General features: G+C 36.6%; 3 protein-coding genes across 5 annotated transcripts; 2 read left to right on the top strand and 1 right to left on the bottom strand.

Annotated features, from left to right (window-relative positions):
- Positions 1 to 1,782: 1,782 nt before the first annotated feature.
- Positions 1,783 to 3,729, bottom strand: LOC106658849 (SUMO-activating enzyme subunit 1). 2 transcript variants are annotated; one of them, XM_014380983.2, is made up of 6 exons: positions 3,503 to 3,729; positions 3,011 to 3,182; positions 2,678 to 2,934; positions 2,257 to 2,435; positions 2,037 to 2,169; positions 1,783 to 1,963 (listed from the first exon to the last, which is right to left on the bottom strand). In XM_014380983.2, exons 1-6 carry the CDS (start codon positions 3,595 to 3,597, stop codon positions 1,804 to 1,806), a joined length of 996 nt encoding a protein of 331 aa, XP_014236469.1. In that variant the 5' UTR covers positions 3,598 to 3,729; the 3' UTR covers positions 1,783 to 1,803. The 2 variants fall into 2 exon arrangements, with proteins under 2 accessions (XP_014236469.1, XP_014236470.1); XM_014380984.2 differs by lacking the exon at positions 3,503 to 3,729 and adding an exon at positions 3,319 to 3,409.
- A 542-nt stretch (positions 3,730 to 4,271) lies between these two features.
- Positions 4,272 to 7,151, top strand: LOC106658792 (protein C12orf4 homolog). Of its 2 annotated transcripts, none has more exons than XM_014380911.2 (10): positions 4,272 to 4,325; positions 4,430 to 5,344; positions 5,415 to 5,636; positions 5,719 to 5,919; positions 5,987 to 6,105; positions 6,189 to 6,322; positions 6,388 to 6,520; positions 6,593 to 6,711; positions 6,784 to 6,909; positions 6,982 to 7,151. In XM_014380911.2, exons 2-10 carry the CDS (start codon positions 4,848 to 4,850, stop codon positions 7,093 to 7,095), a joined length of 1,665 nt encoding a protein of 554 aa, XP_014236397.1. In that variant the 5' UTR covers positions 4,272 to 4,325; positions 4,430 to 4,847; the 3' UTR covers positions 7,096 to 7,151. The 2 variants fall into 2 exon arrangements, with proteins under 2 accessions (XP_014236397.1, XP_014236398.1); XM_014380912.2 differs by having other exon boundaries at positions 6,391 to 6,520; positions 6,982 to 7,095.
- A 695-nt stretch (positions 7,152 to 7,846) lies between these two features.
- Positions 7,847 to 11,119, top strand: LOC106658867 (leucine-rich repeat-containing protein 4-like). The gene is made up of 4 exons (XM_014381009.2): positions 7,847 to 8,051; positions 8,133 to 8,489; positions 8,711 to 9,315; positions 10,655 to 11,119. The coding sequence occupies exons 1-4, from the start codon at positions 7,974 to 7,976 to the stop codon at positions 10,962 to 10,964; spliced, it is 1,350 nt and encodes a 449-aa protein (XP_014236495.1). The 5' UTR covers positions 7,847 to 7,973; the 3' UTR covers positions 10,965 to 11,119.
- The last annotated feature ends 16,258 nt before the right edge of the window (positions 11,120 to 27,377 follow it).

Here is a 27,377-nt window from a genome sequence, read left to right as displayed (position 1 = left end):
ATAGGCGCCAGGCCTGTGTATATAGAACGCTTCAACGTTCGCTCGTCAACGTGAAAAAATATTTTTCCCCATGTGCGATACAAATGTAACAGATTCTTTTTCATTATCGATAATTAACTCGCGCTCAAAGCTCAAACAAACGCTGTTTTACGATGCAAAGAAGCGAGCCTACGCAAGCTCAGCAGCGCGTATTATCTCATATTTTTCGATCTCCCTTGTCTGCGCGGCGACGATGTTAAATAGCGATCGCGTATATTCATTAGCACCAGCCCGCTCTAGCGTATACACCAACTGTGGCTGAATCAAGAGAGCGAGAGAGAAAGAGAAAAATCCAAGTCTATATGAGAGAAAAAAAGCCGAGCTTTAAACGTGAGCGAGAATTATAATATCTCTCTGGCAAGCGCAGCGCGGCAGATTATGTGCCTACCCTCTGTGCCACGCCACGTTTATTCGTTTGCGCGCGGATATTTTTCCCCGCGCTTGATTATATAGATACACGTGCGACTCGTGCTACGCAATACACCAAAAGGAGGAAAAAAATCTTAATACAGTTTTTGCGCTGAGATATCGATAAAAGGCAGCTTGACTTGAAATGCCTTCGACTCATTGTTACGCGCTCAGGGCGACGATGCCTTTTTAACGCATTTTATTTTCAGCTACCCTGATCTGCTATCATCGTTCGGGACTTGGCAAGATTCTATGTCTACTTATAGTTTTTTATTATAAAAGTTAGATTATAGATGATCCAACATATTTAAAAGTATGAAAGAATTTTTTTTTTGATTTATGTTTGTTTCGTCTTTTAGTGTAAATACACGAAACAGTTGATGTTTTCCGGGAAGGCTAAATCGCTTTGTCAGCGATTACTGCGCGGTGTTTAAATATCGTATTCTGTGAACACGCGATGTGTGCAAAGGACGAAAAGCCACGAAAAAAAGTCTCTCTCCGAACATGGATTCATGACATTTGTCTGCTTTAAAGGAAAAAAAAGAGGCGAGAAGGGCAGCTGTCCACGCGGCGACTAGTCACGCGATCTCCGTACAAGCGACGCCTATTAAACCTAAGTAGTACTCACTTAAAATACATTTGCGCAGGTGAGTCAGATATGAGCTCGTGGGCACCATTTACTTATTTTTTATTGGTCTTACTATTTTTTTCACGTAACTGTTTGCTCAATCGATACTTCTTTTTATGCCTAAACACTTGCAAAAAAGTACTGACACTTTAATAACCACCCATGCGTAGAATCGACGATTTATTTACTATGAGAATCATTTTTTTTCTGCGTTTATGGTAAGATATTGCATTATTAATATGACAGACAGTTACTGATGGTTAACGTACAATGTAAGTGCTATTTTATTTAATTATGATATTTAACGCGAGGCTTACATCGTGTATATTTTATTGATCATGTTACATCTCAAAAACAGCAGTATGAAAAAAATATTTGAGCTGGTCAACAGATCCAGTTCGCAAAATTATTCAACACAGTGCACGATTCTGCGCAATTTGAAGCATCCAAAATTTTTGTGTCTACAGTAATTCATGATTTTATCTCAAGTTCATCCAATTTCTTTTTAGGCTCTCTCACAAAGATTATCACCTTTCCAAGGACACTGCTTGGTAACCAATTAGATATTTTTTAAGTAATGATACAATTTTCATAAATGTTTTAGATTATCATGAAACATGAACTGTGAAACGAGGTATAATTATAATCCATAAAATTTATAATAAAGTAATTTATTCACATAAAAACTTAAGTTCTAATTTACAATAACTTATAGTTATGCTCGAAATTTATTGCAATTTCAAAACTTGGCCAATCATTGTTACTGGATTGAATACAAAAAGATTATTGTGTGGTCGTCCATTCTGAGCAATTGTCTTGATTATTTCTTGAGCCATAATTCCTCCCACAATGGCACAAGAAGGACTAACTTGACCATATAAATCTTCACTGCAAAAAATAAAAAGCAATTGATGTTTTTCTAATAACCCATGTTCAAAAAAAAACGTTGACAATAACTTACGTTACTAAATCATCGAGTGTGAAATTCAACTCATGATTTTTAACAACAGCGTCCATTTCTTTTTTCAATAACATTTTTGGCTTATCACCTGATTCTGGATCTCTCTTATGTTTTTCTCTAAAGTTTAACATAGCTTGAAAAATGATAAAAAATATAATTAATAATTTTTAAAGAAAAACGTTACAAAACTTTTTTTATATATTATTTAAAAAATACTAACCCAGCATTATATAAAATTCTGCAGAATCAGAAGATAAAATTTGATTACTTATAGCTTTTTCAAAGGGTACAAAAGTATCAGTCATTTTTAACGAAATGACTACTTTATCAAATTTTTGTTTCTTTGTTTCTGGTTCATCTCCCTCTCCTTGTTTGGATTTTTTTGTTTGAATTACCTCTCTACATAAAAAAATTGAAATAGTTTAATTGAATATAGAATAATAAATGAGGCATCTAAACAAATAAAACGTATAAGTCAATACAGCTGTTAAGCAGTGGTTATCATAGAAAAATAGAAAAAGAAGAAAGGCATCTTTTTTTACTTTCATAAAAGTAACTTTTTTGTAACTTGATGTATGGTGACACTATGTGCATATATTTAATATTTTTAGTTATAAAAAATATTATAATTTAATACTTACTCTAAAAACTCATGGGTGTTTAAATCAGCAAAAGTATATCCAAAAGATCCCCAAACATCGCCAGCAAAAAATTTTACATCGTAATCACGACATATTCTATTAATTCGCTTCATTTGAGTAATTGTGCATCCTGTTACACACACAATATCAAATTCACCAAAAAATGAATCTTCTTTGTCATCAACGTTATCAGTATCCGCTTTGATGTTGACTAAAGGATTTAACTTGTTAGCTTTTTTCAACCATGCAACTGCTTTCTATATAAAGGATCAGAAGTAAATATATTATACACCATTTTTAAACCACTTGATAAGACATAATATGTAAACTTACATTTTTACCAATTTGATCAGAATCAATCAAAAATTGAGTATGTATATCTTCTTGAACGGAATTTCGATGATCTAAAAATGTAACTGATTTTACACCAGCTAGAATTATGTTCTTAGCTATTTCTCCAGAAAATCCATTCATTGTTACCAATAACACACTGGCATGCCTCAAACTGCAAAAACAATTTAATGTTTAAAATATTTTTATTTGAATTAGTATGATTTATTAATCAAATAAGTAAAATTTGAACTCATTTAAAAGTATATTTCTGTAGTATTGAAAAAAAACTTTATGAATTGTAAACAAACTAAATAAGTGATCATTGTCATCAATTAATGTTAGCCTTCCAATAGAAGAAAAATTTCAATTGATACGCAAAATCATAAATGTCAAATAAAGTTCGCATCATAGGGCATAGGTACATCAATAATACTGAACGAATTAGATAAACAATAGAGTACCGGCGTCAAAGTACAGGTTACGTTAGCTTACCGTTTCTGAGAATCTAGGCCCCACAATCTTATCTGTCTGTCGTAAACAGCAGCTTCAGCGTCTGACAAGTCATTATGTTTAATTACTTCAATCATTTTAAATAATTGAAAATAAGCACTGAGAAACTGTTAATAACTGCAAAAATACTGAGTTGTTGATAGCCTATAAAACAAGCACCACAATGCACGTCGAATGTATGTAGCAAGCAAAACTAGAGAGGGCAGTAGTAAATTGATAGTGGTCACTTTCAATGGTTGGCAGGTACACCCTTAGCCATAGAGGGATCAGGGAAGTTCTACCTACAAGTAATCCTTAAATAAATGCGGGAATTTTCCAAGTCTTTGTTTTCTTATAGCGTTTTGAGGGCGTGGAAAAATTATTGCACAAAAATATATTTTTTTGTTTATTACTTTTTAATTATTCAATTTTAATTTAATTTTGTTGTACAATGTTCGATATAAAATATTACGATATCATGGACTCTGATTACAGTAATAATTAGTATAGTTAAGAGCAGCAGTCTTTTTTCCAACATATGTAGAAATAGAAATAAAATTATTTAATATTAATTATTGAAAACTAATTTTTCGTAGGAATAAGTAATTGTTAATAATTTGCAAGTCATAAACATCATTAAAAGTTGCCCTCAACGGCCTATGTGAAAAATTATTTCTTAAATAATTAAAATATTATCGATAAACAATAAATTAGTTTTAGTAATAAATAGCAACAGAAAACAATGATACACAAAGAAACAATTACAGTTTACGACGAGTAGTGGCAAATAGTAGCTGCATTCGCAAATTATGTAGATCAATATTTGGTAAATTTAACTCTTTGATAGTATTAATTATTTAATTTATTATTTAAACTAAACTATAGTATGTTTTGCATCTAATATTATTTACTACATATACGATTTTTCAGGTGCAACTTTAAGTTGTCATGAGGTTTTATGACGAGTAATGATCGTATTTGGCGTGTGTTTGTAGGCAATGAAATTGCAGGACGTCATATCAAATAAATATCCCACCATGATTATCATAGGACTAAAAAATAATAAAGTTCTGCAAAATATGGCCTGTTTATAGCCTCAAACTACAAAAATTATTCACTTTAATTGTTGTGAAAATATATAAAGAATACATATGATTTCATATCATCATCATTGAATGAAGAAAAGTGATTATCAAAAATTGACAGTTGATTATTTTGAAGTAACAAGTGTTTTAGATAATCAATACAGCTACTTTTACTAAACTTTCAGTGTTTAATTAATTTATTCGATATTCACATGTGAATAAAAATAAATATTTAAATACAGCATAAACTCTATAAAAACATCATGGAAGATGATTGCATAGAAAAAATATTCGAATTTAAATTTCCAACATGCACAACAAATCAAGAATATTCTCTGGAAGTCCCTGTCAAAATACCATTTCAAGGTTCCATAAAAGAATTAGTTCATCGGTTAATATCATCCTTCAAACTACCATGTTATGTACAGACAGATTTGCTCAGTTCTTTGGAATCTGCTGTTAAAAAGTGGACCTTAGAATATCATGATAAGAAATCAGAAAAAATTATTAATGCAGCAAAGCAAGGGGAACTTGATGTGGAAGATATTATAAAAAACTGGGAGAAAATTTATAAACAAAAAACTGCTGAATATGCGGAGCCAATAGGTACAACAGATGAAGAATTATTTGCAGTTGCTTATCATAGATTAGTGCATTCTCCATCTTTAGAGCCTATTTTGCAAGCAGAACATAAATTTGGAAAAGCTGTGACTGATATTATCAAAATGAGAGATAAAGAATATGACCAATTGACTCAAAAGTAAGTTATGAAAATCATTAAAATATTTTGTTGTAAGTAAATAGCTTTATGATCTATTATACGTTTCAAGGCAAACTGAAGAAATGAGAGTTGCAGTCGAGACTCTAGAGACAGGTTCTACAGAGAAGTCTATTAATAATATGGCAGGGCGTCATTTTGAAGAACAAAGTTTAATGCAAGGTCAATGGTGTTCCAAAATTGATTCTTTAAAATTAGAACAAAGACGTCATTACAGAAATTGGATCATGAGACTTCTAGAAGAACAGCAAACTAATATGTTACCTACCCCAGTGTTAGTATTATTACAGAGTTACTAATAGTGTAATAACATGTTCAACAACTTATAGACTATGTTTTTTCTTATTGTTTTTTAGAGAATCTCCTACAGTTCCATTACCTCTTGGTTCTGGTTGTGATGGTTTCGTGATAATTGATGAAAAAAGTTTAACTGAATATCAACAACTTGAAGAAAGTTTCACTATTCATTTGGGCTCTCAAATGAAGCAGATGCACAATATTAGAATTTTGACCGGTGATGTTCTAGATTTCTGTCGAACAAAACACAATGATTCTGAGTACGTACCATAAAAATTGTAAATTTTTAATTCAATTTTTTCAACAAATTTTTTACTTTTGTATTAGAAGTGCGGATCCTACCCCGCAAAGATTACAAACTGCATTAGGACTGTATTCTAATGATTTATGTGGACTAGTACTATTAAGTGACAACAATTTGGGAAGTTATTCTGGTACTACAAAAGGCTAGTCTCAAATTTATATTAAATGGAATTTGAAAACTATAAAATATTAAGAGGAAATAAAAAATATTATTCCTTAATTCTAGAACTCATATCAATATCACAATCCACATCTGAATTCCACTTTCCTTCAATTGATGAACAACTTGAAAAGATAAGGGAAGATGTTAAAGATGCAGTTGCATGGAGACAAACACATCACAAAGAAGATGAATTACAAGTATGTAAGAATAAATAAGAAGAAATGAATGAAAAAGAGTTAAAGAATAATTTTATTAATTCTAGCAGCAGCCATCTAGAAAATCCCAAACATCAAGTAAAACTTTACAAATTGGAGATGTTTTTATTACAAGACATTCCAATTTAGCTCAAGTTCATGTTGTTTTTCATATGGTTGTTAATGATTCATTAAGATCAGGTACACTTACTTAACACTTGAAAAATTTGTTCGCTATAAATGTTTAAAGTAATGAACTTGTATGTATTTCAGGGGATATTAACTCTAGACATCCTGCAATATTAGGATTGAGAAATATTTTGAAAACTGCTTGTTGTAATGATGTCACAACTTTGACAATACCAGTTCTATTAGTACATGAAATGACTGAAGTAGAGCTTATAGTTTTTAAGAATAAAATATGATTTACTGAATTAATCTCATAATATTTTATTGTATTTTAGGATATGACTGTAGCTTGGTGCACCAAACGGGCGGAATTAGTATTTAAATGTGTCAAAGGTTTTATGATAGAAATGGCATCATGGGGTGGAGCAGAACTAAAAAATTTACAATTTTTAGTTCCAAAGGTAACTAAGATATGTATTTTATATTTTTTGCAGAAATATTCTAAAAATATAAAGTACTTTTTGAATGTTTAGGGAATGTCAGAAGAGGTATTTGGTACACTCGCCACTATGCTACCAAGTATATTTAGAGTATCAAACCCATTAGTTTTTAAAGCTTCTAGCACACCGCAAACTCCCAAAAAGTGATACAAATACAAATGATGTATTAATGTGATAAAAAAATTGTAGGTGAACAAAAAATGAATGTATATAAAAAAATGTATTTATGTAACAAAATTTTAAAGTTTGATAATAAATTAATAAAAATATTATAGATGAACATTAGACCAACGAGTAATTTTTTCGAATGTTGAATAAAAATTTTTAATTAAACTATGATTTACATAAAATTTTACATTAATTTCGTAAGTTTTGACTTTAATTGAAAGCCATACAAGATAATGCACTATCTTTGTTGCTGTTTGAAGCGTGTATTAAAATAAAAAAATGCATAATTTTCTGAGACAAAAATAAATGTATCAGCCGATCGCAAATGATGCATATTATGTAGAAATACTTACTAGAATATCGTTTTAAATTTATAGAGCTAAATGTATGAGATGCTCGACGCATCTAGTTCGGGTGTTGATAAGAGTCTAACATTTTTGATGTTTAGCAACAGTTGAATCTAAATAAATTATAACACGAACTAAATATTTTCTCAGAGTCACAATTGAAAAGTTCTTTGAAAAAATAAGACATTAATATAAAAATTTTAAATGATGTTAATGAAAAAAAAAAAAAAAATTTTCGCGCTAATGATTTTTTTTGTTCAATAAATATTGCGTGACTCCGAATTCAGACTTATCTCATCTCTCAGGAGGGTATCATCATTGTAAATGCAGTCAACGGTGGCTTAGCTACAGCAGCATGCTCAGTTTACATCGCTATTCTGAACTTGTGACCTGTGCGTCTGCCCGCTGCAACATTTGCTGCCTGGCGTCTTTATAATTGTGTCACCCTGTTTTTTTTGAAACACGTGTCTGACAATAATTGAAAATTTTTAAAAAAATTTCCGATTGATCATGATAATCAAATTATTAATTTTCATTTTTATCGTATCGTGGGGAAGATGCGAACTTTTTTCAACGACACCAAAAACTGTAAGTTTTGGAATCAATTCCTTTTTCGAATACAGTTCTTTATTTGCAAAATGCATTCATGTGTATGAAAAATATATTTAGGTCGATCTATCAAATCTTGGAATGTTAAAAGAAGACTTTTTCATGAAAACGCAGCATGTAGCCGAGATCTACAATGCGAAACATTTAATACTGCGGGGCAATAAATTTGACCGATTCGTTGATTGTTCGACAACGCTCAGCAGCTTGCTCACACTCGATTTATCTTACAATAATTTGGAAAAATTCTTTTTCCTGTGCCAGAAAGAATACAATTTGGAATCTCTGAATGTCAGCCACAATCAAATTGAATATATTAATGATCAAGCTTTAAGCGACAAAATTATAAAACTGAAAATTCTGGATGTGTCTTACAATAATCTTTACGTAGTGAATGATACTATGTTGCAACACATGATAGTAAGTTAATTGTTTTTTTTCACAAATGATTGCTTTAACGTATTTCCAATTTTTCATTATTTTTTTTATAAGCTTATAAGTAGAAATAAAAAACAAATGATAAAAAAAATGTATTCAAGTCATATAATTGCCGGCGCTATTGATAACTATTTAAACGTCATTTTCAGTAACATTTGAAAACTTTAGATTATAGTAAAGTGATGAATAACATTTTTTTTCAGAACCTGGATTTTTTATCGTTAGCTAGCAACCCTATTGGAGAAAATATCGATGAGTTTGTTTTCCGAAATCTAACGAATCTTAAGCATCTTAATTTACGAAACATATCATCGCCTTATTTTTCTCCATTATTATTTGAACCTCTATTGAAACTGGAGTTTCTGGACTTATCAGATAATCCCATAGAAGATGTACCTCCGTTGCCATTGGGATTGAAAGTACTCTACATCGATGGAACAAACATTATGCATTTAGGAGCTTTCATCATGCCAGAATTGCACTTTTTGTCGATAGAACGATCAGCCAATCTCACGTCGGTTCTACTTAACAATTTTGAAAACCTCACCAAATTAGAAATTTTATCCTTGAGCAACTCAAAAAATCTTGCTGAAATGCGTTTGAAACCTCAAATGAACTCAAATTTACTACCAAGCCTCAAACGATGTTACTTAGTTAATTGCTCTATGGAAACAATTTCAGCAGATCTCAAACGCATCGTGGAAAAAACTGAAGTATTAGATTTCCAAAATAATCCTTGGATATGTGATTGTCGATTAACATGGCTCGCAGCCATGAACTTAACAACTGACTTGAAAAATAATTTTAGGTATTTAATAATAATAATAACATTAATAACACATTTAAAATTTTACTCAATTTCACTTTTTAATAATTTGGATTTTAAACTCGTATAATTCACAGTTTATATCGTAAAATTTGTGTTTTGAGAAAAATATCTAAGAAAAAGTAATTTTTATGAGGATTTTTGAGTATATTCCATTGTTACTGTGAATACAGTCAAATTTCAAAGTTATTTTTCTCAGAGTAGATAAGGTAGGAAGTTGTTTTTACCAGAACTTGTATAAGTGGTGCACTGGGGATACATTATCCATTTAAGCTGGCTTGTACAAGAGTTAAAGTTATGTTTATAGATGGCGTTCTATGTTCTCTTAATTTCTCTATATTAAATTTTGGTAAAGTAACATTTTTAATAATACAGAAATTCCGCTCGAGTTTTTAAGCATTTCACGCATGAATAGGCCTTTTTCACTATTAGTCACTTTACTGATTTACCTGGAAGCAAAACAAGTAAGGTCTCATTTACTTAAGAACTGTGAAAAAGGCCTAAAGGTTTCTGAGCTTGTTCTATAAGTTCTCTTTATTTAGATAAAAAATCGTATAAAATTACATATAGAACATTTAATTGGCCTTAATAATAATGGCGCAAAAGTACTTAATAATTGAAGAAGTTTTAATTAAAAATTTGATAGTTTTCCCTTTCCATTGCAGTTTAACACTTCAAAATTTTTATTTCTCAATGAGTTGAAGATGTTTTTCGTATATTTTGCGTGTAAAAAACTTTGTCAATGTTTAGAAAATGAAGCAAATGACATCCACATACATTTTTTGAGAATAACTAATAAAAATGTAATCAATTTACTCTTACTCAGAATTTGGTTTTTTTAAAGATATTTGATTTAGAAAACTGAATGACAGTTTATAATTGCTACAGGTTGACTATTCAATTTAATCAAAGCTTTCATATGAATTAATCGGTATCTTATTAGTTCAACTGCTAATTCAATTTTGTTAAAAAATTCATTAAATAACGTTTTGGCCGGCCAAAACTGGCCAGATAAACTTATTATTTTATCGTTTAATTTTGAAGAATTACTTCAACATTGACAAAACAAAATTAATATTTGAACCAACTCAAAACAGACGAAAAAAAATTGTGAAGAATGTCATTGGCAACACCAATCACGTATACGTATTCAAATGATTCGATCGATCGGTGCTTCGCTAACCACTTAAATCGAGTAAAAGTAAATAAAAAAAGTGCCGTTATACCATCAGGTGCACACGAAATGTGAAAATACAATAGGTAAAAGCGAAAAGACCTCTATTTTCTCTTTTCTTTTATTTCTTCTCTATCTGTTGGTCAGATGCCAAGCGCCGCTGAAGCATCGGGGAAAATTGCTGCACGACGTGCCGATCGACGAGCTCGAGTGTGACGTACCTCTTCTATCAAATCCTACAGTACGTTTTACCCTCTACATCCTACTCTGGTTCTGCTTGGTGGTACTTCTTCTTAGCCTCGTTGCAGCTTTATTTGCTTATTACTGGAAACGTGGTCATATAAGACGATGGATGATGAAAATACGACATCACGACAATGACACTGTAAGCTACACCAACGTCGTTGAAAGCAATCACGATCTCGTGCGAATTTTGCCGGAAAACCCCGAACAGTAGTGATTATCCTTAAAGAGATTTTCAGCCATGGAAAATGGATCGAATTAGGGTTTACGAAATTATCACTTTTTCATTTTTATCAATATTGTATTATTATCTATTACTTCAGTGGTTGTTTTTACCTTTTTATACAAAATAAATATTGTGTAGAAATATTCAATACAAAGCAATTTATTTACAGAATTGATGAAGGAACTACAACTCCGAAAAATTTCTTTTTTCATGATTTTATGAGGAATTTTCTCATCTTTTTAGATTTGCCATCAAATTGTACAACTTTGGATTTTTTTTCCTACAATAGTGGTCGATTATAAGTATGCGGCAGTCGAGCCACACAAATAAAGCTTTTCCATTGAAGCACCTTTTTTTCAAATCTAGCTTACAATAACTTAGTAATAATTTAAAAAAATCTATAGAATTTTTCTTTTACGTTCTAGTGGTGGTATTGGTAAAATTCCCAAAATGTTTTTCCTCTAGATAAAATATTGATGCCTAGGTACTCTTCAATGGACTCTGGTGAAGCTAGTGAAGCTAGTTTAACGCTATACTGGTCAACTTGAAATGCGTCTAAGCTAGAACTCTATATTTCTTAGCTTAACCCATCAAATACGTGACGGACACATTTTTGATACTTTTTTGAACCGTTGTACTTTTGCTGAAAGTGGGGTCTGGATAACTTGCGAGTAAGCTTATTCTACGCAAAATTTTATGAACTTTCCGAATCTGAAGTCAGATTTTTGATATAACGAACAGATCAAAAGTTATGGATGGTTTCATAAAAAAAAAAGTGATTCCGAAAAAAAATTTTTTTCTGCTTTTCGAATTTTCACATAAAAACTTTTAAATTCTGGCGTCTTAGATACAAATAAAGCGTCCATGGGTCCTCATGTTAAAGTTACCATGATTCCAATTAGTGAAACATAATTTTAGGTACAAAAAATATCGACTGGAACACGAAAATATATGAGGAAATTTCTGGAATTTTTAACTCAAAAACGATGGATTCTTAAAATTTATCAAAGAACTTATTCATCAGTACAATTTTTTCCTCAAATCCATCGTTTTTGAGTTAAAAATTCCAGAAATTTCCTTATATATTTTCGTTTTTCAGTCGCCATTTTTTGTACTTAAAATCATATTTCACGAATTGGAACCATCATAACTTTAAGAGAAGGACCCATGGACGCTTTATTTGTACCGAAGACGCCATGATTTAAAAGATTTTCATGTGAAAATAGGAAAAGAAAAAATTTTATTTTCGAAATCACATTTTTTTTAACAAAACCATCCATAACTTTTGACCTGTTCGTTATATCGAAAATCTGACTTCAGATTCGGAAAGTTCATTAAATTTTGAGTAGAATAAGCTTACTTGCAAGTTCTCCAGATCCCACTTTCAGCAAAAGTACAACGGTTCAAAAAGTATCAGAAATGTGTCCGTCGCGGACTTAATGGGCTAACCGGGTCATCATCGATAATCTGGTTTCTATGAAGATTAAAAGCCAGACCACTCTGAGCCGCTTCTTCCTCCGCATTCCACAGTAGCATTTCCATCCTCACCTTGGAGGAAGTACACAGCGCAAAATCTGCAACACGGTGCTTCTCTTATTCCGGCACCGTCGCAACTTAATTTTGCAAGTTCTTAACGTATTTGACGCCAAAACCTTAAGGAACGGAATGACAAAAAGACAACATAAATTAAGCACTTCTGCACACGAAATTTAATTTTTTAACTCAAAGTATAAACTTCGATATTATAAATAAAGGAGCCTAGTGCAATGAGTTTGAAGCACCACCGTGTCTGTTCGATATCGCACTTAGTCTCTTACACTCTCAAACAATCTAGTAAACCGTCAATACTGACTTTGGTGCTCTTCGTCGAGCTCGTCGCTGTTGGCGGAGGTGTTGTCCAAATAACCCTGAAGTTACTCCTGTCTGGTTATGTCCGTGTCGTATAGTTGTTATCCCCACGCTATCGTATAGTCGTTAACGCCGAGACCTCTGCGTTTGTCCCCACTCAAATGACGTGCACTGCTGCACTCGTCCCCACCTCGCGGCATCGGCCAATCAGCACGTGGCTTGCTGTGTATATAAGCGAGCCACTTTGGCCAACTAGACACAGGAATCTGATTTCGTGACGTGACCGTTGACCATGAAGGACCTCGGCAACACGAACCACATAATTGCGCCTAACCTCCAAGATGCAATTCGACAAAACCTTGATAATCAAGAGACTGACATTACAAATAACTGTCCTAAAAAACAAAAAATGGACAACCTAAGTTACAATGTACCAACACACAATAAGTTCAGTGCATTACAAGACACCAATGTAAGTGAAAACAGTGAAATCAAAACTAAAACAGTGAAAGAGCGACTACCGCCTATCACAATAATAAACGCACAACTTTCTTACAAAGAAAACCTAGCAGCGTTAAAAATAATTATGAAAGGCGAGTTTTCAACTCAACTGACATCAAATGGACTAAAAGTATTTACCCAGACCTCGTCTGACTATGAAATTCTGAAAAATAGACTAGTGAAACAAAATTTAAAATTCTTCACTTACACACCAAAACAAGACAAACTTATAAAGCTGGTAATCAAAGGGCTACCTAACCTCGAAGAGGAGGAAATCAAAAATGATCTTAACCATCAAGGTGTAAAGTGCCTTCGCATAGTTAAACTTAAAAGTAAATACAACCCTGATCTACAAGTGCAGAAGCCCACAGTCAGCCCTGCCTACATGGTAACGCTTGCAAAAGACGTCAAACCATTAGCAGCTAAGAAAATCAAAACCATACTGCAAGTGAAAATCAGATGGGAGAACTACAAAAACAATAAAGGTCTAACTCAGTGCCATAGATGCCAGGAATTCCACCATGGCTCAAGTAACTGCAACCTAAATCCAAGATGCGTTAAATGCCTCAACCAACACTTAACCAAGGATTGTACCAAAGATCCAGATACCAAACCACAGTGCGTTAACTGCAAAGGTGAACACAGAGCAAGCAGCACAACTTGCCCTGTATACATCAAACAACTTGAAATAAACAAAGCCAAAAGAGCCCAATTAGTTAAAAAACTAAGAACAAACACAGCAGAAAAACCACCCTCCAACAATGATATAAATTTTCCCAAGCCTACCTGGCTAAACAACACAACAGAAATACAATGCAACTGGCCCACGCTTGCACAACCCTCAGCACCAAAAAGCAACACAGACATACAGCACGATAACCACATTTATTCAGCTTCAAGCTGAAATACAAAAGCTTAACCAATTGGTTAATATCCAAGAGATGCTTGAAACGGTCAAGAATCTAACCTCCAGACTACAAAGTGTCACAACAAAAGCAGAAGCCACATCTATATTCATGGAAGTCCTTGCAAATAATGGATCCACACCATAGAAATAATAATAATAAACTAACACTCATGCAATGGAATGCAAATGGACTCACCAACAAATTATCTGAATTCAAACAATTTTTAAACATCCACAAAATTGACATAGCTCTGATATCAGAAACAAAATTCAACTCTAAAACTAAATGTAAAATACCTGGCTACACTTGCCTAAGAAAGGACAGAGCATCAGCTGGAGGTGGCGTTATGATATGCTTTCAAAACAAACTACGCTGCTATGAAAAACAACTCAACACCATCAACATAGAAGCAGTGGCAATTGAACTTGATGATGGGACAACTATAATCTCAACCTACCTAAGACCTCAAAACTTACTGCTAACTGAGGAACTAGATCAACTCTTCAACTCGAGCAACAAAGTTGTCATCATGGGAGACCTTAATTGCAAACACCACACCTGGAACTGCCAATCAACCAACCAAAATGGAAATCTACTAGCCACCTACATGGAAAACAAAGAGTACGTATTGCTTGCTCCTGAGAGCCATACACACTATCCATCAAACACAGACAACGCACCAAGTACTATTGATCTCACACTGGTAAAAAACATACCCTATTGTAATAACTTGAAAATAATACATGACCTTGATTCTGATCACTTACCTGTGTTATTAGATATTAGAAATAATCCCAAAAACATACTAAATAAAACTTTATTTTACAACTATAATAAAGCCAACTGGCCTAAATTTAGAACTCTAGTTGAAGTAAATGTAAATATTAACAAAATAAGCACCCCTGCAGACATAAATGAGTCTATTGAAAATCTAGTCAAAGCAATTAACTTAGCCAAAGACACCAGTATACCTAAAGTATACCCACACATATATACTTACCAATTAAATGAAGATACTTTAGAACTCATTAAGAAAAGAAATAAGCTTAGAAAACTACTTCAAAGAACAGGTGATCAACAGTATAAAATCCTTAAAAATGATATCAAAACTAAAATCAAACAAAACATTACCAAGCAAAACAATTCCAGCTGGAATAAAAAACTTGAAAGCCTAAACATCAAAGATAACTCCCTTTGGAAAATGGCCAAATATTTTACCAAAAATAATAATAACATCATTCCCCCTCTTGAAACAAATTACGGACTAGCTATGAACAACAGTCAAAAAGCAAATGCATTAGCAGATCACTTTGAACAAGTCCATTACCTTACACATAAACAAAATGATACAAATCTCGAAAAAGAAATTGACTCCTCTATATCAGAGATACGAGACTCTCGCACAGATCCAAATGAGATAAAATACGTATCTATACAAGAACTTTATAAAATCATCCGAAATCTCAAACCCAAAAAAGCTCCTGGCATAGATGGGATTCAAAACATACTTTTAAAAAATCTGCCCAAAAAAGCCATCACTGCTCTAGTCAATATCTTCAACGCTTCACTCAAGCTGTCATACTTCCCACAGAGTTGGAAAGTAGCAAACGTACTAGCTTTCCCTAAACCTAATAAAAATAATAAACAAGCATGTAACTATCGACCCATAAGCCTTCTAACTACCCTCAGTAAACTTTTTGAAAAAACTATTTTAAACAGACTAACCCACCACCTAGATGAAAGCAACATAATAGTGGAGGAACAGTTTGGCTTCAGACCTGGACATAATACAGTGCAACAACTGGCTAGGATAACAAATCACATCTCTGAGAACTTCAACAAAAACAAAATTACAGCAATGATCTTGTTAGATATAGAAAAAGCATTTGACACCATCTAGCACAATGGGTTAATTCACAAACTCACAAAGTACAACATACCAGTGTACATAGTTAAAATAATTCAGGACTACCTGAAAAATCGACAATTTAAAGTCAGCATTGGAGAAGATTCCTCGTCTGAAAGGAAAATAGTAGCTGGGGTACCTCAAGGATCCCTTCTTGGGCCAGCACTATTCATATTATATATCAATGATATACCAAAAAAAGAAAATATAGAAAATGCCTTCTTTGCTGACGATTCAGCCTTTTTCTCCTCATCATGGAGTAAATACAAAGCTCTGGATCACTCCAAAAATATATAAATGCACTCATGCCCTACTACACCCAATGGAAAATCAAGATCAACGAAAACAAAACGGAGCTTATAGTATTTTCCAAAAGAACGAGGAAAGAAAAAACCTTTACATTCACTATGAATGGTACCCAAATTGAACAAATAAACAAAGTAAAATACCTTGGTGTAATACTAGATAATAAATTAAACTATACAGAACACATAAAACATGTAATCAAAAAAACCAACACTACCAAAGCTTTACTATATAATCTGATAAATAGAAAAAGCGAGCTAAACCTAAGAAATAAACTTACACTATACAAAGCTATAATCAGACCTACCATTACGTATGCATCACCTGTCTGGAGCTCTACTTGCTCTACAAATATCAAAAAACTACAAATAATACAAAATAAAACTCTAAGGATGATTACAAAAGCCAAACCGCGCTCAAAAAACCTAGACATACATAACACATGCACCATTGACAAAATTAAAACACATATACACACCTTAACTAAAAACTTCTTTGAACAACAAATTAAAAACCATGGAACATTAAAAAACCTCGGAAAGTACAATAAATCAAACGCACCCTTCAAAATGAAACATAAGTTACCACATCACATATTAATTACTTGATACAAACACAAATGGCTCTCAACCAAGCAATACACAAAATCTTTGTTTTAAAATAGTTAAACGTTACTAAACGTATTGTAAATAGTTAGATTAAGTTTATTCATTAGTTTTAAGGCAGAAAATTCATATGGTTTTTTCAAAAAATGTTTATTTTTTCCATAAATACAAAATAATATCACCAATGTAAATAATTTTCATAAACTAGCCACAGCAAGGCTAAAGCAAATATGTATCAACAATTACGGCTAGTGGAAACATGGGCGCCTACATTATCTACAAAAACTTTATACATTGATTTAAGTCGTGCTGATCACGCAAATGTAATACACCATCATAATAAAAACATATATAAAAACAAAAACAAAACAACTAGACACAGTCGTCTCTCGGCAGTCAGCCAGAGCACATCGACTCTCGTCCTCGCGCTCGCGTCGACGAGCACTCGAGAGTTTTGACCTAGGGCAACTTCTCAATAGTCACTTACTTGGTCAATTTACAAATACTTGCTTTATCATTTCATCACCTTTCCCCACTTTTTGACTTTTTAAACTTTCGACTCGGCTGCCAGGTGGCGCGGTGCTACTGAAAAGTCGTGCCTGCAAGAGAAAAGGTCGTGTTCAGAGTACTAATTTACGTGCCTCTCGATCTAAATCAATCAGCTATTGACTGTTCGACTCGTTACAAGTGAGAACAGAAAAGTGGATCGACTTTTCCCACACTCGAACATTTCCCACACTGGTTTTCTAGAACCAACTTTTGCTGTTAAATGTCTGTGAACATTTTCACAGACATTGTTGGTTTCCATTAGTCTTCGATACACGGTAAATAAATTTTCCAATGGCAACGACATTCTTCTCCAATAATTGTAAGAATTTTGTGCAAAGGGAATCGAATTTTCCATCGTATATACGGAAAAAATTCTCAGTCCTTCTTCCATCTGATGTGCTGGAAGAAATGGTATTTCTCGAACCTTTTCAGCTCTTTCATCGTTTTCTATTATGTATAATTTTAACTGCTTGGCAAAATTACGGCAGATGGCCTAGGTAGGTTTATAATAATTTTATTTAATTTGAAATATTTATTCATTTCACTATTATCACTATTATGCTGGGGGGGGGGGGGGGNGGGGGGGGGGGGGGGGGGGGCAAAGCCCCTGCTGGGAAAATCCCGGAAAAAATACGCACGAAGACAGAAAAATATACACATTTATTGCAAAAAGAAATAAAATTTTCAAAAATCATTTACGTCGAAATCCAGATCTGAATCGTTAGCTTTTTCGATCCCTACAAAATATCTTCAACATCAGAATCTGATTCCAGTCGTGGCTTTTTGGAGGAGGAAGGAACTCCTTTTCTTCCGACGGCGAAAATGTAGGGGGATCGATTTCCTTAATCGTCCGGCCTTCCTTCATTTCTCCGTCGACTATGCCCGGATATACTATCTTTATCCTGCAAACAGTAATACAAAATTTCGTGTTGTATTAATGATTAAAGAAGGATCTTTCGAAAATTAAAAAAATTGAAATTTCTAATATAAGTTATACAAAACAATTCTTGAATACAGTAAACAAGATTATATAAAGTTGGTAAAGAAATTTTGGGGAAAAGTTAGATTGAAAATACCACTTTTAAAACTATCTCTTTTATTCAGTTAATTATTTTGACAAATAATTTTTTGCCAAAAATGGGACAACTTAATACGAGTCATATCAATAAAAAATGTGTACCAAAAGAGCCTCCTTAAATAGGGGAGTCTTATCGTAAAACACAAAAGATTAATTTTATGGAAATTAAAATTTTCTTATCCTAGCGCAAATTTTTTTTTCTAAGATGAAAGGAAATTCGATAAAAACTCTTAATAGTCAAAGTACATACCGAACTGTATTTTGTGAAATGAATTTTATTTCACCTATTTGAGAAATATTCACCAATATCTACGTATATCATAAGTTAGTTTATAATTAATCAAGTTAGGATTAGGGTGAGATCAATAAAATTAAAATTATGAAAAATAAAAGATTTAAAAGTAATTTATACTCACAAGAAAAATATTTTAGACTCGAGTTTCTTGCGATGCCACGAGAATAACCACACATTGAAAAATTGTCACATGAATCACGGTACACGTAAATATCAACAGGTATGCCCAATGATGCGTGATGCATGATGATGATGAGGGAAACAATTATCAGAGGTAAGCTCGATAAAACTCAAGATGAGAAAAAACATTTTACGTTTTCGTAAAATACGTCTCAGTATTTAGTCTGAGTTACGGAGGAACGTTACGTACGATATGAGAAATTTTGCCCACTTATCGTACGATTCTACCTACCTTCTCTGGCGCTCGCACCAAGCGGCCGTTGCTGCAACTATTTCAAATCACATATCTACGGAACTTTTACACAAATAGATAAGAATTTTTACTACAAAAAGTTCAATATCATTTCATACTTAAATAAAATTTCTTAGTTCTTTAGTAAAAATAGTTATATTATAAATCAAAATTTATCATAGGTAAAATTTTACTATAAAATATAGTAAAGTTTTCAAAAAGACGTTATAAAAATTATTTTTATATGTACAAAAACCCACATGATTCCAAGATATCCCACTCATATTAAGTGTTATAGTAATATTTTTTATATTTATAAGAATATTTGTTATACTTTTTCCTCCGTGCAGTGTTCTAGTTCTTTGTAAGCATGAGGGACTCAAAGTCAAGTCACTTTGACTGAGAAGCAACTTATACTAGTGTCTTATGCTTCGTTCGATATATTGATTGGTTACCGTGACGACTCCGCGTGATCTGTTAAATTAGTCGCGACGCGAGCATTCTGTTTACGAGTCCGCGTTTATTTACAAGTTCGTGTTGTATTGTGCGTGTTACTTTATAAGTGCGCGTTGTATTGTGCGTGTGTTAAATTTACGTGCTACAATGGCAACGTTCTTGGGCACAAAATTGATTGTGGATAGGTACGTGTACCTCCGGTCCCGGCAGGCAAAAGGAAGGACCTACTGGGACTGCAATAGGCTGCGAGCAAAAGAATGCGAGGGAAGGATTCTGGTGGTGGTGTTGCGAGTGTAATACGCGTTAAGCGGAGAGCCGAAGAGCATCCCGAAGAACCGACAGCTCGAATCTTGCGGTCGGAACTAAGCGGCTTGCGGAGGAAAAATTTACACCCGAACCCAACCTCCATCGATGCATTGGGTGAAATACCAGAGCGGTTCACCAAATGACTTCAATAAAAAGTTAACTTTGTTTCTCCACTAAACAATCTTCTTCTCATTTACCCTTCTCATCTCTCCTACTTCCTGCGACAGGTTATCCGTCGCAAGTTACGGTCGGAGCTCCCACCGAACTTATCAATTGGCGGCCCAAACATGGGACCTTGAAGTACGAAGACTCGTACTACGAACGCGCTCTAACACGATGCCAGTCGAGCGAACCCCTCCACGCACTCGATCTCGAGCTCACTTAGAACTCGAAGACCCCCCACTTCAGGGAGTGGTGAATCACGCAGTGGCGCCTATACATCCACCAACATATGAAGAGGGAGAAGGAGCTACCCCATTACTACAAATAGATGGAGGGGAAATTCCCCACCTTCACCAGAGCCCAATATAAGGCGAGCTCCTCCGGAGCAATAGCCATTCGCTCTCGGACAGCCGGACGAGCAAGACGTGCCTGTATAACTGCTGGACACTCCGCTGATAAACCAAGACGTCACTGAATAATTTACAACAGCCGGATCAACCGCTAATTCCGCCTCTGCAGGACTTACTGCTAAACATGGCCGCAAGATTTCCACCCTCTTTACAGAGCTGGGAGGTTTTTTCGGGAGCGCTCTTCTCAATCCAACCGACCATACCAGAATAAAGTGGTCTAGATTATGAAGACCCAGATCGTTACCTGACCAAGTGTCAGGGGTACGTGACGGCTCTTCAAATACCCGACTCTAACAAAGTTAGTGTCTTGGAGAAAGGATTGAAAAGCGCAGCGGAGAAGTGGTGGCTATGTTACAACCAATGAACTTATCCTTTGAAGGCTTCTCCGAGCTACTTAGAGTGCAGTTCGTCAGTCAGTCGATCAAAAGCGCTCTAGTAGCCAAACTGTATGGAAGTACCCAAACAGACAAGGAGAGTACAGTATCGTTCTTGCAGCAAAAGTACATGATGTACCAACGACTAACACCCGGCGAGAACGAAGCATTAAAGATCGCCACAATTATCGAACAATTTCGCCCATCAGCCCGAAAAAATCTTAGGTCACACACCATGAACGACTTCACCACTCTGCTTATAAAGGCACAAGAGATAGAGTCAGATGAGGCCGTCGAAAGGAATTCAATGATCTCAAAACTCAAGCCCAAGGACTCAGAGCTGCCAATGGAGGAAAAACAACAACTACAAAAATGTTGGCACTGCGAAGGATATGACATCAACAAGGACTGTCCGACCAAACAAAACAAGTAGCAAACAACACAACAGGAAAACAGACGAAGTGGAGGAACACCACCGGCAGCCTCCACCCATCCTTCTTAAGAACACAGCTAAATGGGGCCATCCCGCCGGTAGTGACGCGCTGGACCATCTAAACGGTACCAAAGGCAGTACCCCAGCTTCCAGACTCTTCGACAAGACTCTGTATCACACAGCAAGCTTCGACCTTAAGCCAATTTCGTAACCAACCGGATTTTAAACCAGCTCCTTTAGCACACAGCAAGCTTCGACCTTAAGCCAATTTCGTAACCAACCGGATTTTAAACCAGCTCCTTTAGTAAACTCGGACTTTAAGCCATTCCGTCCGGGGAGCCTGGCGGTGAAAGAATTCAAGATGGTACTCAGGTGGATGATTCAAAATCTTCAAAATATAAAAAGGAAAAATTATAAAAAAAATTTGTATTAAAAATGTTAAAAATGTTAGAAAATGTAAGAAAATGCGAATGAAAATAGTCACCCACCAAACCCAACTCGGTAATGTTGTTTTATGATAAATCTGCCAACCACCAACCAAAAGCCAAAGCAGTAAACTTTGCTACCCAGCTCACTTTTATTTAAATAATTAAACTGCGAGCAGAAGCAGTCACCCACGTGGCCCAGCTCGGTTATTATTTAAATAATTAAACTGCGAGTGATCACAGTAACTCATGTATCTCAGCTCGTGTATTACCCCCAAATAAATATGAAAATTAAAGTAACCCGATCCAGCTACTGCATCGTTTTTTAAAATTATTATCCACATACCCTTTATTGAAAAATATAATAATAATGATTAAATTAATGAAACTCATGCAGTCGTAGATATAGGTTCATTACATTGAATAATTAGTGATAGTAAATAGAAATAATCAACAACAATAAAAATTGAAATTAAACAACAGATAAATTTATAGAATGCATCAAGGGCACACAAAATTTGTGTTATCTCCTTGGTTATCAATAATGCAGTTCAGATGTGCAGGGTTACCACACTCAGTACAATTCTGATAAGTTTGGTCGCTCGATCTGAAACAAAATATGCAGGTTTCTGACATACTATCGGACTTTTCAAGTAAGGTTTCAGCAACGGATTCTCTAAATTCTGGCGGGTCGAATGTAAGTTCCATTGCAAGATTCTGGGCGATTTGCCGCGTATAGTACATGCCGTAAACGCCACAATTCCAATTATCGTCCTGGGGTTGCTTCGGTTTTTCACCCAAATAATTGATCTCATTCCAGTAAATTTCATGTAAATTATTGCGTGAAAATTCCAAACTGAGGCGAAGAAACCGGCGAAAATTATTATGCTGATTTATTGTCCTGCGAGACATCTGATATTCAACTTTCTTTGGATCGATCAAATATGATTGTTTTTACGGAACGTCGGCCACATACATAGTCCAATGGTCCGATTCGCCGTTCGGTAGAAACAAGTAATTTTCGCAGATAGTACCATTAAGTTTAAACATGTCCAAATCGGCATGTCCGTTGTATTTTCCAGTAACCAGGATGACTTTGCTCTTTTCGCTGTGAATAAACATACTTCCAGTATTTTTTTAACAGCATTTAGCAAATGAATCCATGACACTACTTTCGATCCATTCAACTCCTTCTAGAGATTAAAACGAAGATGAATATAACTGGAATTGATAATCTTTAGTAATGTTATGAGGAAGCGGCACTCGATCGAAACGAGCTCTGCGAGTTTAACACGAGTATGTTGTAAATAATATTGGATATTTCGATATAATCCATTATCATACTTTTGTTTCGATGCTGGGTAGAGGTGCTCTGCAATAAAAAAAAGTTTGTCAAGCGATAGCGCGAACCTGTAACGTTTAAGGTAATTGGGTAACGCAGGGGTGTAAATATGTGAGCTTTGCGTGGGCGAGAATTGCGGGGATATGCTCGATTGTAAATAAATTTTTTGTACTCACTCTTGAACGTTCCTTATCAGCTCCTTAATTTCATTTGCATCAATACTGTCAGCGCATTCTTGTTTATTCAACAGTTCCGGAGTTGGTACCTATATTTATAAAGCACGAAATTATAATTTGGCATAAAATAGTTTATTATATATGAGCGCGTCCAGCATAAGTCGGCCCCCCTGCGCGATTACGGCGTTTTTGGCCGAAAGTATCGTGTCTTTAGCTCACTCTAACAAGGCTGCCCTTGTTAAATCGGTGAACCCCGCGGAGCTGAAGATGCGGGTGGATCGCGTGCGCTACGGCCTTGGTGCCACTGTCGTGGTCGAGGGTGATGGCCTTGATGCCGATGCTCTTGGTGCCTGCCGAAAGCTCGCGGCGGCTGGCCTCGAGGTCAAGCCCAACTTGCTGTTCAATCCTCGCTTGATTGTCCATGGCGTTCCGGTCGAGCTGGGGGGCGAGGAGATTGTGCGGTGCATAGTTGACCAGAACCTTCCTGACGCAGCACCTGGTGACCTGAAGATGGTGTATCTCTACCTCGGTGGCGACAAGAAGCACCGTTCGTATGTGATCGAGACAGAGCCTACGCTGCGACGGTAGCTTTTGTCGCGCCAAAGAATAAACATCCAGTGGCTTGTTTGTCGCGTCGAGGATCACTTGAGCGTAACGCAGTGCTTCAAATGCTCTGGCTTTGGACACATAGCTGCTAAGTGCCCGAAATTCGCCTGCTGCTCGTACTGTGCTGGCGGGCATCTCACTGAGGAGTGTGAGTCCAGGGAGAACTTAAAGTGCATAAATTGCACAGAGGCTGGGCATGCGAGCCACGCGCACTCTGCCAGGGATAAGGCCAAGTGTGTCATCTTGCGTAGGAGGATCGAGCACAAAATTTCCACCATCAATTATGGACAATAGACCATATACGCAGCTAAGGGTCGGACTTCTCAACGTGCACTCGCTCGACGCACATTTCGAGGACGTAAGGGCCAGCTTGCTTGCTTGCTTCAACTGCGTCAACATCGGTCACTCGCAGCACCTTTCACCAATTGTAAATCATCTGGACCACCGATAGTCACAGCTCGGGCACAACACTGAGAGGTTTTTTTACAAAGCCAGTACGCTCGTTTTCCTATAGTGCCGCCGTTTTTATAATACAGAAAACCTTCTAAGGATAGATGATAACTGGAACCTCGGGATTTTACTAACTCGGCCATGTTAATAAAACCGTTACTTCGTTGCCAGTCGAAGAAGCTATGATGTATAGTTATTAAATTCTGTTCACAAATCTGATCAGATCAGCTCTGCTGTATATACATATGTTGACAAATAAGTCGATGAGTTCGGTGGAGTCGCGCTCTATGTCCGCGATGGCTTGCGCTTTCGCTGCGTTGCGTTCTCCGAGCGCCCTCCGATTTATCGCAACAGGCCGGAGTTTATGTTCGTGCAGGTCTGGGTCGAGTCGTCGAGTGTTCTGGTTTGCGCCGTCTACAACCCCCCAAAGGATGGTTATTGGAGTGACGTCCAGGAGGCACTGCTCAACTGCAGCGTAACCTATGACTATGCCATCTTGTGTGGCGATTTGAACATCAATTGGCCTGTACTCTCCAATCCACGTGCTACTCTGCGTGACTTTTTTGTGTCATACGACTTCAGGCCATTGCCGTTCGGGACCACGCATCATCCGGGAGACACGCACACGACAATCGACTACATATGCTTGCGAGGGCTGCAGGCCCTGGACACGGACAAGGAACATCACCCGTATATATCGAAGCACGATGCGCTCTTCGCTACTCTCCCTATCGACGTGCCGCCTCCTGTGGGCGCCAACATCAGATGCCGAGACTTCAAGCGACTTGACCGGCGTCGTTTTGACGCTGAGCTTTTTTCCATCGACTGGGCCCACATCATCGGCCTGGTGAACGTCGACGCTAAGGTCGAGGCCTTCACATCGGCGGTGAACCGGTGCTTCGATGCGCACGCCCCTTACCGGACTATCGTCCCGAGGAATAACTGGAAACCATGGTTCAGTGACGAGCTGAGGGGGTTGATATCTCAGCGTAATCGGGCGTGGCGACGGTACCGACGCCTTGGTCGGCAGGACGACCTCGAGCGGGCGCGTGCCGCTTTTTATCGGGGCAGGATCGCGTCGTGCAACGACTTGTCTACTGCGTGGAGGATAGTGGGAGAGCTTGGTATTGGCTCTCGTGCTCGTGACTCGTTTGCGTTGCCGATTGACGTCGACACTCTGAACGAGCATTTCGTTGGGGTCGCGGGCGACTTGGGCCTGCGCGACTCTCGCCAGACAGCCAGGATTGCACCTGAGGATCGATTCTACTTCTCCTACGTCACGGAGCTGGATGTCTTGGAGGCCGTCAGGCGTGGCCGCTCCAACGCCAGAGGTGTTGACAACATCTCGCTGCGGCAGCTTGCTACGTGCCTGCACGGGATTCTGCCTGTGCTCTGCGACATCTTCAACGCTTCTCTCCAGTCCGGTGTGTTACCGAGCCTCTGGAAGTCGGCCTTGGTGCGCCCCCTGGCTAAACGTAAGCCTCCACTCGATGTTGGTCACCTGAGGCCGATAAGCCTGCTCTGCGCAGCCTCCAAGCTTCTTGAGTATGTCGCTCTCAAGCAGATGAAGGCATTCATAAGTGAGCGCGGTATTCTTGATGATCACCAGTCTGGATTCCGGGAATACCATAGCACACACACAGCGCTCATCGATCTGGTGGACGGCGTGCGCGCGGCCGTGGAGGACAACGACGTTGTCTTAATGGTGGCTATAGACTTTTCGCGCGCTTTTGACCTTGTCGACATCGGTCTGCTGATCGATAGGCTGAGGTCTTACGGTTTCTCGGACCAGGCCTGCTTCTGGATTCAGTCTTTCTTGTCGCACCGACCTCAGATCGTGCTTGGGCCCCAGGGCGAGAGGTCGTCGCAGCTCCATCGCGTGAGGGGTGTCCCTCAGGGAAGCTTGAGCGGTCCTTTTTTATTCTCTATTTCCATCAACGATCTACCTTCGGCCTGTCTTCACAGCAAACACCACCTATACGCTGACGATTTCACGATCGTCTGTCGAGGATCTCCCAGCCAACCTGAGGTGATCATCGGTAAGATGAATGACGACCTCGCCAGGGTGTCCAGGTGGGCCGAGGAAAACGGCCTTACCATCAACGCCAGGAAGACACAGACCATCTGGTTCGGGAGCCGGCCTTACGTCCGGAGTATTCGTGCTGCTGCCTTGCCACCGGTCCGGCTCTGTGGAGAGAGCTTGGCGCCCTGCGACGACGTGAAAATTCTGGGCTGTGTTCTCGACGAGACTCTTACTTGGCGAGAGCACACTAATTTCACGGCCGCGAAATGCTTTGCCGCCCTGGCGCGCATGCGGAGTAGGGTGGTTCGCTTTTGCAAAAATGTTCGAAATCGCGTATACGTCATGGCGATTCTGAAAGTTCAAGTCTTTACGAAAAGAAAGCCGGGTTCAGAACCTAAAAAAAGTGTCGGGAACCGGTGTCGATCGATTTTTGAAGTTTGAAAACGTGGTCCAAAAAAGGAGCAAAATCGGTCAACAATTCAATTTATTTCAAACTGTGTTTCGAGAGTAAAAATAATATCGACAATACATTTTCTTACGTATTTTTGTCTGTAGAATCGAATGCCGTAGTCAGTTTTGCTCTACGACTTCGTTTTCATCGATAAAAATGTACTTTTTTGATTTTTTTTTCGCTTAAAAATCCAAAAATCGACTTTGCAACGTTTAAAAATGAACAGAAAAAATCTTCGAAAATTTTTGACACTACCAAAATTTAGGATTTTTTGTGACGAATCCAACCGTATAAATTAGTATATGCTTTAAAATTATTTTCATTCATAAAAATGCAAATTTTCGATTTTTTTTGGCTGAATTTGACGAAAAATCTCGAA

The sequence above is a fragment of the Trichogramma pretiosum genome, unplaced genomic scaffold, assembly GCF_000599845.2.
Source record: "Trichogramma pretiosum strain Unisexual culture from Peru unplaced genomic scaffold, Tpre_2.0 scaffold5, whole genome shotgun sequence".
NCBI classification, from domain to species: Eukaryota; Metazoa; Arthropoda; class Insecta; order Hymenoptera; family Trichogrammatidae; genus Trichogramma; species Trichogramma pretiosum.
The sequence above is the reverse complement of the archived record's forward strand: the minus strand, read 5'-3'. Positions and strand labels throughout refer to the sequence as shown.

What these genes read in the sequence shown, in the direction of transcription:
- LOC106658849 (XM_014380983.2), bottom strand. Translation starts at nt 3,597, where the DNA reads ATGATTGAAGTAATTAAACATAATGACTTGTCAGACGCTGAAGCTGCT. An exon ending in AGAATTTTATATAATGCTGG is followed by an intron (nt 2,170 to 2,256) that starts GTTAGTATTTTT and finishes TCATTTTTCAAG; the next exon opens with CTATGTTAAACTTTAGAGAA. An exon ending in ACACTCGATGATTTAGTAAC is followed by an intron (nt 1,964 to 2,036) that starts GTAAGTTATTGT and finishes TATTTTTTGCAG; the next exon opens with TGAAGATTTATATGGTCAAG.
- LOC106658792 (XM_014380911.2), top strand. Translation starts at nt 4,848, where the DNA reads ATGGAAGATGATTGCATAGAAAAAATATTCGAATTTAAATTTCCAACA. An exon ending in ACAAAACACAATGATTCTGA is followed by an intron (nt 5,920 to 5,986) that starts GTACGTACCATA and finishes CTTTTGTATTAG; the next exon opens with AAGTGCGGATCCTACCCCGC. An exon ending in TTATTCTGGTACTACAAAAG is followed by an intron (nt 6,106 to 6,188) that starts GCTAGTCTCAAA and finishes CCTTAATTCTAG; the next exon opens with AACTCATATCAATATCACAA.
- LOC106658867 (XM_014381009.2), top strand. Translation starts at nt 7,974, where the DNA reads ATGATAATCAAATTATTAATTTTCATTTTTATCGTATCGTGGGGAAGA. An exon ending in CTATGTTGCAACACATGATA is followed by an intron (nt 8,490 to 8,710) that starts GTAAGTTAATTG and finishes ATTTTTTTTCAG; the next exon opens with AACCTGGATTTTTTATCGTT. An exon ending in GACTTGAAAAATAATTTTAG is followed by an intron (nt 9,316 to 10,654) that starts GTATTTAATAAT and finishes TCTGTTGGTCAG; the next exon opens with ATGCCAAGCGCCGCTGAAGC.